The sequence below is a fragment of the Mytilus californianus genome, unplaced genomic scaffold (genome assembly GCF_021869535.1).
Source record: "Mytilus californianus isolate M0D057914Y unplaced genomic scaffold, xbMytCali1.0.p SCAF_5, whole genome shotgun sequence".
Lineage (NCBI taxonomy): Eukaryota > Metazoa > Mollusca > Bivalvia > Mytilida > Mytilidae > Mytilus > Mytilus californianus.
The window spans coordinates 94,853,342-94,868,159 of NW_026262701.1; the positions used below are offsets into that span (position 1 = coordinate 94,853,342).

Genomic DNA, 14,818 nt, shown 5'->3' on the forward strand with positions numbered 1-14,818 from the left:
TTCAATCTAGATAAAGCATCTGCTATTATATTATCTTTACCTTTGATATGTTTCACAATAACATTATATTCCTGTAACAATACACTCCACCTAGTCAACCTCTGGTTCTTATTTCTCATTTTATGTATGAAGGTGAGAGGATTATGATCAGTATAAACAAGAACAGGATGCATAGTGGGATTTAAATATACATCAAAATTTGAAGTGCAGACAACAGTGCAAAACACTCTTTTTCAATAGTTGAATAATTTTTCTGATGTTTATCTAATTTCTTTGAAAAATATGAAATAGGTTTCTCAACATTATCATCTTTTTCTTGATATAAAACAGCTCCAACTCCTACATCGCTTGCGTCAACAGCAAGTTTGAATTGTTTTTCGAAGTCTGGAGTGATCAGAACTGGACTATTAATTAAAAGTGATTTGCTATTTTCAAAAGCGTTTTGACAATTATCACTCCAGATGAATTTAGAATCTTTCCGTAAAAGATGAGTCAATGGTTGAACAACAGTAGCAAATTTTGAACAAAATTTTCTGTAAAATCCAATCATGCCTGAATATCTCATAAGTTGTTTTTTATTTGTAGGAGGAGGAAATTTGGCAATTGCATCCACTTTAGCCATAATAGGTTTCACTTGACCTTGGCCAACTGTATGCCCTAAATAATCAACAGTGGCCTGACAAAATTCACTTTTACCAAGATAAACAGTCACATTTGATTGTGACAATCTATCAAAAGTATCATATAAATGTGTTAAATGCTCTTCCCAGCTATCACTACATACAATAAGATCGTCAGTATAAGCATTACAACAGTCTAAATCTTTTATAGCATTATTGATCATCCTTTGAAATGTAGCTGGAGCACTTTTCATACCAAACGGCATGACATTATACTGAAATAAGCCGTCTGGTGTTGCAAAAGTTGATATTTCACGAGCTCTCTGTGTCAATGGTACTTGCCAGTAACCTTTCAATAAATCAAATTTGCTCACAAATTTTGCTTGTCCAATGTTATCAATGCAGTCGTCTAACCTTGGAATCTGAAAGGTATCAGATTTTGAAACTGAATTTACTTTTCTAAAATCAGTTACGAAACGAAAAGTTTTATCTGGTTTGGGCACAAGGAGACAAGGAGAGCTCCATTCACTGTTACTCGGCTTAATAATATCATTGTCAAGCATATATTTAATTTCTTATCTCATAAATTCAAGTTTGAGTGGATTGAGCCAGTAAGGATGTTGCTTAATTGGAGAAGCATCACCTACATCGACATCATGACAAACGGCAGTGGTTTTGTTTGGCACATCTGGAAAATTTTTTAAAAAGAAAATACCAAAGTTTTTAATTTTTCTCTACGATCAAAAGTCAGATGTGCAAGTTAGGAGTCTAAATTTGACAAAATTTCTGAATTTTTCAATCCAACTGTTTGTTCCATAGTTTTAGAATTAAAAGGTGGTTCAACTATATCTGGTTTGTCATGATTGTTCTCCAAATTAACCATGGCTAAAGTGGCAACTGGTTTACTCTCACCTTCATTAGTACGCTCAAAATATGGTTTTAACATATTAATATGACACACTCTGTTTTGTTTACGCCGACCTGGAGTTTTTACAATATAATTCAAATCATTGATTTTACTCTCTATTGTATAAGGACCACACTATTTAGCCTGTAAAGGATGTCCAGGGACTGGCAAAAATACAAGTACCTTATCACCAGGCTCAAAAAATCTGTCCCTGGCATCTTTATCATACCATATTTTCATCTTATTCTGAACATTTTTTTAAATTGTTCTGAGCAGTTTGACAAGCAGTATACAATTTTTCTTTAAATCTAGATACATAGTCTAGAAGATTCAAGTCAGTGTTTAGTAAGCCATTTTTCCTTAATCAATTTTAATGGTCCCCTTACAGTATGACCAAATACCAACTCAAAGGGACTAAAATCAAGGGATTCTTGAACAGCCTCTCGGACCGCAAAAAGTAGAAAGTGAACACCATCATCCCAGTCCCTGTCAAAGTGAAGACAAAAAGTTCTAATCATGTTCTTCAATGTTTGATGAAACGTTCTAAGGCACCTTGAGATTCTGGATGATAAGCGCTTGACCTATACTGAGCAATCCCTAATTGGTAAATGACATGCTGAAATAAACCTGATATGAAATTTGAACCCTAGTCGGACTGTATAGACTTAGAAAGTCCTACTAATACTTGATAAGAGCTTTGGCAATTGTTTGCGTCTTGATATTCCTTAGCGGAATAGCCCCAGGAAAGCGAATGGATGTACACATGATCGTCAATAAATACGCATTTCCAGTCTTGGTCTTCGGTAAAGGTCCAACGCAGTCAATTAGTACTCTGCTGAAAGGTTCTTCAAAGGCTGGAATTGGCAGAAGTGGTGCTGGTGGTATTTTCTGGTTAGGCTTACCAACAACCTGGCATATATGGCATGACTTGCAGTATTCTGTGACATCATTTCTAAGTCTGGGCCAGTAGAAAAGCTGCAAGATCTTAAGGCAAGTCTTCCTTATACCTAAATGTCCAGCCAAGGGGTTATCATGGGCAAGACCAATAATGTCTTGCCTATAGACTTTAGGCACCACCACTTAGTATACCACTCTCCATTCCTCCTCTGGGATAGCATTAGGGGGCTCCACGTTCTCATTAAAATGTCGTCTTGATGGTAATAGCATTCGGCCACTTTGTCAGCTTCCTCCTGTGGTTGAGCCCTCTTGTGCAGCTGAAGAACCTCAGGTTCTTTATTTTGTTCTTCTACAAATTTTCTTCTGTCTAATGAATGGCAGTTAACGTCTGGTCATGGCATAATTACATTCTTGTTAGTACTAGGTGGTCTTATCATGGCATTTTCTGAGCCACAGGAACCGTCACTGTCGGCAAGGAAAGTGTCAGAAAGGTCCATGTAAACATACTGGTCTTCTTTTTTGTTTTCTTGCCATCGCCCTAGTAACATCACAAGCTAGATACAGTTCAGCATCATCTTACGGTGATTTTACATCCACAACCGTTTCACTGGTAACAATTGGTTCAGCAACCACTTTGTTCCTAGCTAGATCATTTCCTAGCAATAATGAAACACCCTCAACAGGGAGATTAGGACGAACACCCACACCAACTGGTCCAGTAATCAAATCTGACTTCAGATAAATACGATGGACGGGAACATCTATACAACCTAACTCCACACCTTGTAACAAAACGGAGGCACCAACAGAAGTCTCCTCGGACAAAGGCAACACACCTCCTAACAATAAAGTCTGAGAAGCTCCAGTGTCCCGTAAAATCTTAATAGGCTGAGGAGTAGTATTATCAACAGTAGAAACAAACCCATCAGACATAAAGGGTTAATAATCCTCAATTTAATCACAAAAACTGGACTTGAAAGCCTGACTCGCAGGACATTCGAACGTATGGGTAACAAGGGGTGTCGTACAAGCACTGGACTTGGGCTTATTATCCCTTTCATTCTTCTTCTGGAGTCTAAAACAATCAGCCATCAGATGACCACTTTTCTTACAATAAGCACAAGTTAGTGACTTCTTCTCAAAAGTATCAAATTTTGGACTAGACATATTATAACTAGACTGACTCTTATTATGTGCAACAGGCTTACTATCAGTACTCTCAGTACTTTGATTTTTGTAATTTCCACTCGAAGTATTAAAATTTTGACTTTTGAAATTTCTTTTATGTGAAAGGGTATAATTATCGGAAATAACAACTGCATCTTGTAATGTTTCAACAGTTTTGTCATCTAAATGTGTTTTTAAGTCTAAATGAACACAATGCTTGAACTCTTCTAATAACATCAATTGTCTTATTTTATCAAAATTGTTATCTATTTTCTTGACGTAAGCCATTTATCAAATATATATTCTTTTTCCTTAGCAAAATTTGCCTTCAAAAACACTTTGCAGCATTGTGGTCCAATAAGGCTTTGGCCATTTCAAATTTTGAGCAATTTTTTCGAACTGTGGAAAATATTTATCAACTGTTTTTTCACAAAATCTGGGAAGTAAACGTATATTTTTTTGCCGCATCAAAATGATCTGATTTTGACTCTATATTAGTGTTGCTTTCTACTTTGTTGACCATTTCAATTTTCATTTTCTCCATCTCTAACCTTTCCCTCATTTCAAGTTTTGCCTGTTTTAATTTGAATTCATCTTCTTTTTCTTTCATCTTCTCTATCTCTAACCTTTCCTTCATTTCAAGTTCTGCCTGTCTTTCTTCTTTTTCTTTTTTTCTTTTTCCAATTGTTTTATTTTAACTTCGTTTTCCAATTGTTTTTTCATTTGTTTTAATTTAAATTCTTCTTCCTTTTCTAATTGTTTTAATTTAACTTCATGTTCTAATTCAAGCTGTTTTAATTTGATAGCATCAACATTTTCGACCTTAAGTTCAAGAGCCTCTTCACCAAAAATTTCCGCATCAACTAAATTGTCTATTACCAAATTTTTTATAATTTGTTTTTTCATAGATGCTCTAAAATCTATTTGTAGATGTTAAGCAAGCAACACTAACTCTTCTTTCTTCAGTTTATCAAACCCTTTCAGGTCTGGCGTTTTCAAAAATTTACCGGCATCAAATGCTATTTTGTAGAAGTTTGTTGGCTAATTCTAGTTCTATAAATACAGAAAAATTTCATCTGAACTTAACGTTATCCCGGACGAGCCCCCAAATTCTGTTGATGCAAGAAATCACCTTTAAATTGTAGCCAACAAAAGACACAAATCAATAATAAAATTTAACAAGATTTATTATACACAAGTTTACAAGAAGTATTACACAAATAGAAATGTCAACTTAACTGTCAAAATATATGTCCGATCTTTTGTCTTTTCTTTATCCGGAATTCGTCTCTTCACTGTTGTGGGAATCCAAACAGAATATTATGTCCAATTAGTCACAAGTCACAATCTAGTATGATGTAGTTAACGTGAATAAAAGTGTCAATCCAACTGAGAGAACTTATGAGAATATTAATGTCTATGTCTGAAAGTTTAACTTTAGTGTCTGTATATATATAGTTGTCGCGGAAACTTCAAGAACACTGTAGAAAGGAAACTCCTAGAAAACTTTAGAACGGAAATTTCTAGAACAATGTTGACGTTTAGATTACGCATCTTTTATTATGATCATTCTGGAATCGCTATGTAAGTAAAAAAGAAAGTTCTAATCATTCCCTGATTGTTCCAGTGATTTCTTAACTGCACAGTTACAATATTATTTTGTAAACAACTATAAGGCCACATAAAACAAAGAAGGCCAACTAAATAAACATGATAGTTACAATAGCATAACAATATGTATTTGCGTTATCATGTATATTTATTCTAGGCTCAAATCTATTGTTAGTTGAATTCGGATGTCAAACTTTATTTCAAATCCGATTTTGTTGTGTCGTGTAAACAGGGTGTAATATAATGCATATGAACCAAGACGCATGCAGGATAGCTTGTCAACACCATGCATACAATTTTTAAACTCGAACCATATTTCAAAGATTTTTATACTTTAAGGTTGAACTATTAAACAAACAAAAAAAACAAAAAAAAGAATTGAAGTGTAATTAACAGGCATTCCTGTTAACAAAATATTTTTCTAAAATTCAAATCAAGTATTTACTGATGGACATTTTTTTATTAAATTAATCTCTTCTAACTTTCCATTTTATGAATATATTGCTATAAAAAAAATGTTTATTTTATTATAGTGTCACATGTTGATTGACAAAATATTTACATATCACAGTATTCAATAAAACAATAAATACCCAGTCATATCAATATAGCTGTACAAAATATAAGCATATATACATGTACTTATAAAACCATACTAAAGCGGTGTAAATTGATTAACATAGTTAATAAATGATTATTGTAAAATATTAATTACGGTTTTTGTGAGATGCAAGGATTTAAAATCCTTGTGAATTGAAACCATGCAACTATTTGTTTCCATTCACTACAGTTTAAATACTAATTTATTCATGTGCACCCCTCACATATGTTGCATATAATTATCATAAATGTATTTACTATCAAAATCTATTGGGCATAATATTCTAGTAATGATAAATTTAGGTGTAATATCACCAAATCATAGTACGTTACATCCGGTTGCATACGAAAAAGGGTCGAAAAAAAAATCCCTTGAATTTGACAGTTGTAGGAAATTGATCCTACATTTCATTGCATTAAAAAATTTGTGAGTCATAAACATACATCTTGGGTGTTTCAAAGCACCAATCCTTTATTTTTTGGTGTTTCTATAAAATATTTTGGAGGTTACATGGTTACTAAAGCTTGTAAACAGGAAAGAAAGGGGTGGACATTTGATTTGTTAACTTCCAGTGATGGTTATTATCTTATATGTGAAATTTTGTCTGTAGTACTGGACAGGATAAAACTTTACTCATGCCAAATATTTCTTTATTTAAAGTAAAGGTAAATTTTGCACAATTTATTGAAAAATGCAAATTTAACAGACTAATAGGGGAAAAACAATAGTGATATTACACCTATCAGTGTCAGTAAAAACATAATAATTTTAATGAGCATTCCCTTGGTCTATTAGTATCTATTAATGAAATTAAACATTTTTGACAGAAATATTGTTTTGTTTAATTCTACTTTCCAATCACCGTGTTTCCGACCTAAGATGAATATTTTTTAACAGAAATATCGTTTTATTAATTTGCTTCTTGCTTTCCGACATTTGCTCAGGCTATGATGGAAATACAAAATATCACTTGGCAAATGCTCAGAAATAATCGATTTATTCTGGGACATAAGATATTGTCAGTATACTATTCCCAAATTTATTGCCTCATTGCACGTTGTATTTTAATACTACACACAACGCGTACAGGGGCCGTCTGGAAACATATAATTACGTTATCATTATACTTGATATTTTAAAATAAACATTCAGATTAAAACGCATATGCTCTGTCAAAAGTCAAATAGCTTGGAATATAAAAATGATTTTTTTTTACTACAATCAAGTGTTAACTTTTGGACTTTCCGATCTACAAATAAAATTTGAATGTTGAAATATACATCATCACGTGGTCGCATATCATAGTGGGATCGTATCGACATATATATATATAAGTGCCAGTATAAATGATCGAAAATGTTCGAGACGTTCCGAGAATCTTGTTTCCAAGGATATCTGAGTGACCTGTAGAGGCTACCAAAACTCAGCAATATATAGGAGTGAAGGGGGTTCACGCAAAAAATCAAAACTTAATCAATGTAACAAACAATCAAACTAAGTAGACTATTTGTGATATACTATAATAATTAATGTTGAAGACCATAAGTTGATTTTTATGTCTTTTTATATTTGCGTCGTTGGGTTGCTGTCTCATTGAAGTATTACTCGACACCTTTTATTCATCCATTAATATTAGCAATAACATACGCAGTTTTCACATATGGACAAGTGATTCAAGAGAACAATTCGATTTTAAAGTCTATGAACAAAATTAAAACTATTCCGAGCTATTCTTATTTGGGACATGTCATTACTGTTTCGTTTAAGACTTTAAGTTAAAAAAAACCAAAACTTTACACATGTTTTATATACTTGAATGGCTAAGGTTTAATATAAAACACGAGCACAAAGACTTTCTTTTGAAACGAAAATCCTTTATTTATTAAAATCTTCATAAATGTACTGATAAATTGTTTTCCAGTACTTTAATTCGCTGACTGCTTTTTGGTATGCAGTGGCCAATATCAAAATAAACAAACAAATAAACATCGTTTTATCATCTCACTCATTTTTCTCGTGCTCCATGATTTTGTGTTGATTGTTTTTCCAGGTCACGATCGATAACTTTCTGCACTTAAACCCAACAATTAATTAGACAAAGTTTTCGACCAACAATCACCGAATGAAATAATTTTTGCTGATCATATGTCATCGATTCGTAAAATATGTAAAAAGAAAATTGCACAGGGGACGTAGTTTAGTATATATGCATGCATTTGTTGAGTAATTCCCTTAACATTATATTTACAAGAAACTCGTTTCAATATTTTATTTATGAAAATTTATATATTTGGACGGAGTAATCATAAATACATATAATTTAGCTTATCATCACAACAACAAAAAATAATCCAACTACATTTGTTTTTGTATTTCTAGTCTAGAAATTTGTTTGTACAAATATATAAAACAATTTTAATTTTCATGATTTACATATTCTAATTTGAAATGGATCACACGAATAACTTCAACCGTAATGCAAAAATAAACAACACACACAAGCAACAACAACAAAAAGAAAGTCAGCATATTATATGGCAACACGTTTTCTGTTATTTTTATATAAAGTTAACACTTTATCTTTCAATTTTAATAAAAAAAACTCTCAATTGTACATTTTTCCTTGAAGAAAACAATTTCTTTCGCGTGCATTGTGTTAAATCCTGAATTAAGCAATTTTACCATATTTTTGTACAAGAAACATTTTAAAGTGTAGAGGCAAATACGATTTTTCCTTACAACCAAAAGTTGACATTTTTCTATTAACTGAATTTCACAAGATAGTTTGCTGTGTTCCATTTTCCTACCATTTTATCTAAGCGCGTATAAACGTTGATACATATTTTAATGCACCAGATGAGCATTTTGACAATAAATGTGTCTTCAGTGACCATCGAGGCCAAAATAATTGAAAATACAAAAACTGAAAAGCTAATAAGCCAAAAAGGACTAAAAGTAAAGCAAAACCGGAACAAGGATTCAAAGCTATGCATGAGGGAGATATATTTTTATTCCTTAATTAAAAATGATTTCCAAATTGAAACTTTCAATATACCTATATTGTCTTGTCTTGGTTCTGTTTGATTTAACATTAAATTAAAACAGAACGCCATCATTTGTGCATTTAAAATAACATAGAACGAGAGGAACATGGGTTTGGTGCCATCTTATCTCTCTCATTTACAAATCGCATAAATCAACAAAAGGCTTCACAATATATCTCGGAAAACACCTTACTCAAAAGACAAATTCACTGCAATCAAAAAGTAGATATAACGACCTCTTAAATTTATCACCGGTTAAAGTTATCATTATCGTTCATTTTTATCTCTTTTCTATTATTTATGTCGAGGTTACATGTATATACACATACATAAACATTTACAAACGTAAAAGCACATGTCCTGAAATTGAGCATATACTTATAATTCAATTACTGACCCAAATACGGCTAAAAAATCCTTTCATACGCTTTTAAGGCGGCTGTTCTTCTGCAGAACAGTTTTCCGTGGAACTTCTATACACTTTAACGGATGTCAAGCAGAAACGAGCACTGAGAAAAACAATGACTTTATGATTGAGTGCAAAACACTGTAAATCCAAGTCTTAATAGTCTTCATGTTAAATCCATGAATGATAGAAACTTTACATTAAAGGGGCACAAGCTACGAGATATTAAAAAAATAAAATCTGATTTTTTTTTGTTAAATCATTAATGAAAGTGAAATAGTGAAATAATAATTCGCTTTTAGCAGCCAGTTTGGTTCAATTTTGTCAAAATAAGCTAATAAACATCGCTGATAAATTATTCACTTGCAAGTGAATAATTCGACCTCACTGAGTCCATATTCATGTGACCTTCAATTTAATCCTTTAGCTAGAGATTGGTTACGCATGAATTAGGTGTGTTCAGTTATCAAAAGGAAAAAAAAGGCCAACATTGAAAGTGAAACAAGGGTAAACCATTTTGATTGACTGATTCGATCCACAAATACTCATTCTTATACAGGTAAAAACGATGATTAACATATAGTTTTAGCCTATAATATGAAATCAAACAGACCTAGAAAAATCTAATTGCACGAGTTCGCTATCTATTTATATCTATATTTATGTTTATATCGGGTTATATGACCGTCGGCTATCTTCGGAGGTCACCTCGATGGTAAATTAGATGGCGTTTAGACTAAAATACACAAGAAATGCGGATACATATTATTAAGCCCATGCATTGTAAACTGTTTATTTTAGACTTTTCATAATTGGGATATACGTTTTAGTATGTTATAAATCAAATATGAGAGTTTGAGTCAAATCGGTGAACATGAATTTGACAGCTAATGCCCTTTTAAACACGAAGAAAAAAAGTGAATATATTTTGTTTCTTTGTATGACTTAATTATAACCTATCAGAAGGCAATTAGAAAATAAAACACTCTGAGAAATTAATCATCTGGTTTCCGATATAAGAAATGTACTCTAAGGGTCCTACTATACACCAAATCAGCCATGACATTATGAAATTATGAAGTAAATGTTTTATTTCTTTGCATGATTTATTTTATTGTTATTAGGTCACAGCTTTGTTCTTCAATTAACAGTTGTGGCATGATCGCCAGTTTGAAAACAATTACACTCAAACCGGTGCAAGGGCCGTCTCAAACTTGCAGTGAGGTGAGAGTTTAGTTGCCCCGTGTTGAAAGCATCATTGTGATTTTGAAATGAAGAACAGCAATACAAGCGCTGTTCCTTTGCTTTTGTGTTTTTTGCTGTGCGTGTACTAATTTTGTTTAAGGATGGATACCTGATATCCTTTCTTTTCTATTATGTAAAATGACAGAGTTGTTTTAAGACATAGGGTTGAAAACGAATCTTCTTTACAAAATCCTATGAAATGTCTTTTCGGACAGGCTTTTAGGAAGGCGATCTATGGAACGACCTAAAAAGGCAATGTAATTTCACATCTGTAATTTGTTACGGTCTTTAAGAGATAGTTGCCTCATAGGCAATCATCTCCTATCTTTCCATCTTTATAAATTATAAGTCGAACCCGAAATATTTGAAGCACTTTTAATCTAAACAACACACGAAGGTTGACGATTGAATTATTTGATTACAGCTAAATTGTGCAGTGGTTTCAGTAGAAGCATAAATCATGGCTATCGTTTCTGCAAAACTTGGTCAATTGGGTTAAACCATTTATTTCATAAAATATTTAAAACTAAATGTTCATTTGCAATAAAAAGTCATTTTGACACTTACATGGCCCGTAAACAAGTCTGTTCTCAAATACAACCGCCATATGACAAATTCTCCAATGCATGTTTCAGTTGGGCTTTGTGATTACAGAAAGAAAATATTAATTTCTTTTCTTAATGTTAATTTCTTTATTGGTACCAATAAGTAAAAAGGTTTCAAAGAACTCCATTTTATCAAATTACGTACGGCAGATGCAAGGTACATGTAATAGCATTATAACCTTTAATGTCACATAATTTATATCAAAAATAAACAAATCAAAAACCAATGAACAATTCAAAATTAACATGTTACTAAATTTTACATTGTTACAAAACTCTTGCCTCATTTTCTTAATTTTGGAAACAAACCATATGTTAAATAGAAAATGTCATATTCTGTAAGATGCTTAGTGGTTCAAATACCGTATAGGTGGTGGTGAACTATTTAGCCTGAAATAGAAATAGATAAAAATATTAGTAGTGAAATTTCTTAGAAACATAAATTTTCAAATCGTGGTCTCTTTTGTCAACCTTTTATACAGAGGTGCATCAATCAAGCTTTTCTACAAGCTCGTGCATAGTTGAGTTAAAGTTTGGACTAATCCAGAATAGTCTACACATGATTGAGGAAAGTATCTCAAGGTAAACTGAAACCGTGAATGTCCATAACAAAAAAGCGCTTAAATAAAAAAAAAAAACAACCAATGTACTCTTCGACGAGGGCTTACATACAATAAAAAAACAATTTACTCTTCAACGAGGGCTTACATAAACTAACATGTGCTGTTCAACTAGGGCTAACACAAACTAACATAATGTGATCTTCAACGACCCTCATTATTAATTTCTATATGCAAGTCAAGCTATGAGTCAGACTTAACTGTTATCCGTTATTTTAAGTTAAATTGGATAGATACGTTCATATATAGTCATCAAACTTTGAAATATTTAGTCGGAGGACATTATCTATATGGCCGTGAAGTTAAAAGATAATGTTATCTTCTTTTTATTTTTCACGAGAATCCCCTCAATGAATAAATAACATTTCGTCGCATAATGCACCTATTTATAAAAGGAACCATTCTTCCAAAGGTCGTTTTTAACTCCAAGGACTTTATATATGCATATGTATAATAAAATATAAGTTTTATGCAATGTGTAACCTAACAAGTTGTACTGGGAGTTATTGCTCGCTTTAAGTATTCGGTAAATATGAAGTCAGCCAAAATTGTATGGGACGGATGGATGAAATGAAGGAAAGACGTGAATCAGTATTGTCCCTCCTTTCGGACTTATGGTATACCTATATATCTGAGGTTGGTGTAAGCCTATATTTGTTATCAAATAAACATACCTATTCCAATAAGTCTCATAACTCATTTGTTTTATAATTTCAGATTTTAATTTATTTTAAAATTCCACTTACCAATACCTTTAGTTCAACACTGAATTTTTTCACTGATTTTTCTTTATTTCTAAAATGCAAAGTGCCGAGCCAGTTTCCATAGTCGCCAAGGGAAACCGATTCAATAGTGTAAGGAGGCAATCTTGTGCCAACTTTAACGTTATTATGTTGCCAGTCAACTATCTTAATGTCGTTGATCTCAAGCAATTCAGGTAACAGTTCCACTTTTGAACTAACAGTCGCTTCCATTGGTTTTCCTAAAAAACGAAAAAAAATTGCTTTTAATTGTCAGGATTATGTACACACATTGTCCAATAACCTTATCGTTAATTTAATATTAATTATTTGGAGGATGACAAAGTAGTGTTGTAATTGTATACATGAAGTGCTTCCTGTACTTAAATTACTACACGATCAAAATGACAGGCACCCTGAAAGCTGTAATCTATTACTGCAATCATTAGAAATTTATACATAGCTGAGGTGATTCCAAAGTGCCAAATCATTGTATTGAAATTAGTAAAATTATATATGGATATATATAAAGTGAAACAAATGTGTTAACTAATATTTGATAGACCCCCCCCCCTTTTTTTTTTAGTTCCGTTTCGCTCAATTTCTGCACCTGCTGATAGAATAGACGAAGATAATTTTGCATGAACAATAGAATATAAGGCACTATTCTAGAAAAAAAAACCCAATGATATATATGAAGTAAAAAAAAATTGAACATGTATCGTACATAAATCTAATAATTTTCAAATGTTAAGGTTAACAACACTTGCAACACTGGGACACATCAAACAAAGAAAGCTGTTGATAAGATGGCAATTAAAAGGCATATATAATTTAAAAGCACAAATTATCAATGGACAGTACTGCATGGGAAGGTTGGTGATCGATGCTCCTAGTACTTTAAAATATTTTATAATAAAATGGTTTGGTAGCGTTTGAAGAAACGCAAAGATGGTATATCATCTACGTGCCGGATGAAGAGTGAAATGTGTCTTAGAAGGGGATTAACTACAGGAACGATGCTGAATAATATTACTTAGTGCTCATTTTTCTAAATAGAAAAATTACATACATATATGGAAAGAAGTGTACAGTGATTGTTTTTGTCCATCCACCAAAGTACCGATGACTTTACCACATGTAAACGGATGTTGCATTATATAAAATAACCTTACATGTTATGCAATAATGGATAACGGATAACAAACATGATTGAAAGAAAAGTAAAACAAAACTCATCAAAGATTCCAGGATTATAATATCATAGGCCCGACGCACGTTTCGTATACAATAGACTCATAACTGACGCTCGAATAAAAAAAAAATAAAAGGCCAAATAATGTATGAAGTTGGAGATCACTGAGGACCCAACATTCCGAAAGTTTTGCCAAACACAGCTAAGGAATCTATTCCTGGGATAGAAAATCCTTAGTATTTCGATCAATTGAAAGTTTTGTAAACAGTTAAATTATATATAAGCGCGATAAAATCAAAATCGTTAATCTATTTACACAAACATTTAGACAATTTTATGATCCTTTGTGTATTCAGGTGTGTCAGTGATTTATCTGAATGAAAACATGTAAATACTCCCTATGTAATACTTCGTTCTTTTTGACGCTGTTAACGATTTTTTGTTAAATAACTCACAAGGGGTATTTACAATGTCTATAGATGGTTTGTTGTCCTCTGTTCATAAACCTTTAGGAATTCACTATGTTCGACCTAAATTGTTTTCGATACCTTTATCTTAGCCCAATTCACTCTTTCGAAAGTCCAAATACACTTCCGTTATTGAAACAAATTGTTTGCAATAATTATGGACATTACTAACCGTAGTCTATTCAAACTAGTAACAACTACTTCCTTAGATGACGACGAACGTAGTTCTTTTCACTTACAATTTGCTAATAAGGGTTTTGATGCCATCAGTATGAGCATTATTTTCACCAAAAATCTGTGCAGAAAATAATAAATGATAACTTCAAAGATGAAACTACATTTGTCATTTGATGTACCTATTGTTTTCCAAGATTTTCAACGACAAGTGGGTAGTAGAGACCTTTATCCTCAGTGCTGTAAAATCCAAACCTCCTGATTGCTCTTATGTATCGTACCCGTACAAATATAGTTCTGCTGCTCATGTTATAACTGGAGACCGTGGCATCGTAAACAATGAACAACTCAACCGAAGGCCCGACATATCGAATTTAACAACCCATCAACTGGGAGAAGAACTTCGGGTATCTGATGAATGCAGTTGAAGACTATGCCAGAAAATGGGTAAAATCCACACTAGTTGAACAAAAACTGGACACTTTTTAAAAATTAAACAGAGCTGTTTGTTCATGCGTG

The 14,818-nt window shown here is 32.4% G+C and overlaps 1 protein-coding gene across 2 annotated transcripts in view; it reads right to left on the reverse strand.

Moving 5' to 3' along the window:
* Nucleotides 1-10,856: 10,856 nt before the first annotated feature.
* LOC127700288 (uncharacterized) overlaps nt 10,857-14,818 on the reverse strand; it is a 157,589-nt gene continuing 153,627 nt past the window's right edge. For both annotated transcript variants that reach the window (XM_052203706.1, XM_052203707.1), the window contains 2 exons: nt 12,470-12,705; nt 10,857-11,493 (listed from right to left, as the gene is read on the reverse strand). In XM_052203706.1, the coding sequence (XP_052059666.1) occupies nt 11,485-11,493; nt 12,470-12,705 (245 nt within the window). In that variant the 3' untranslated portion in view covers nt 10,857-11,484. The remainder of the gene's footprint in view (nt 11,494-12,469; nt 12,706-14,818) is intronic.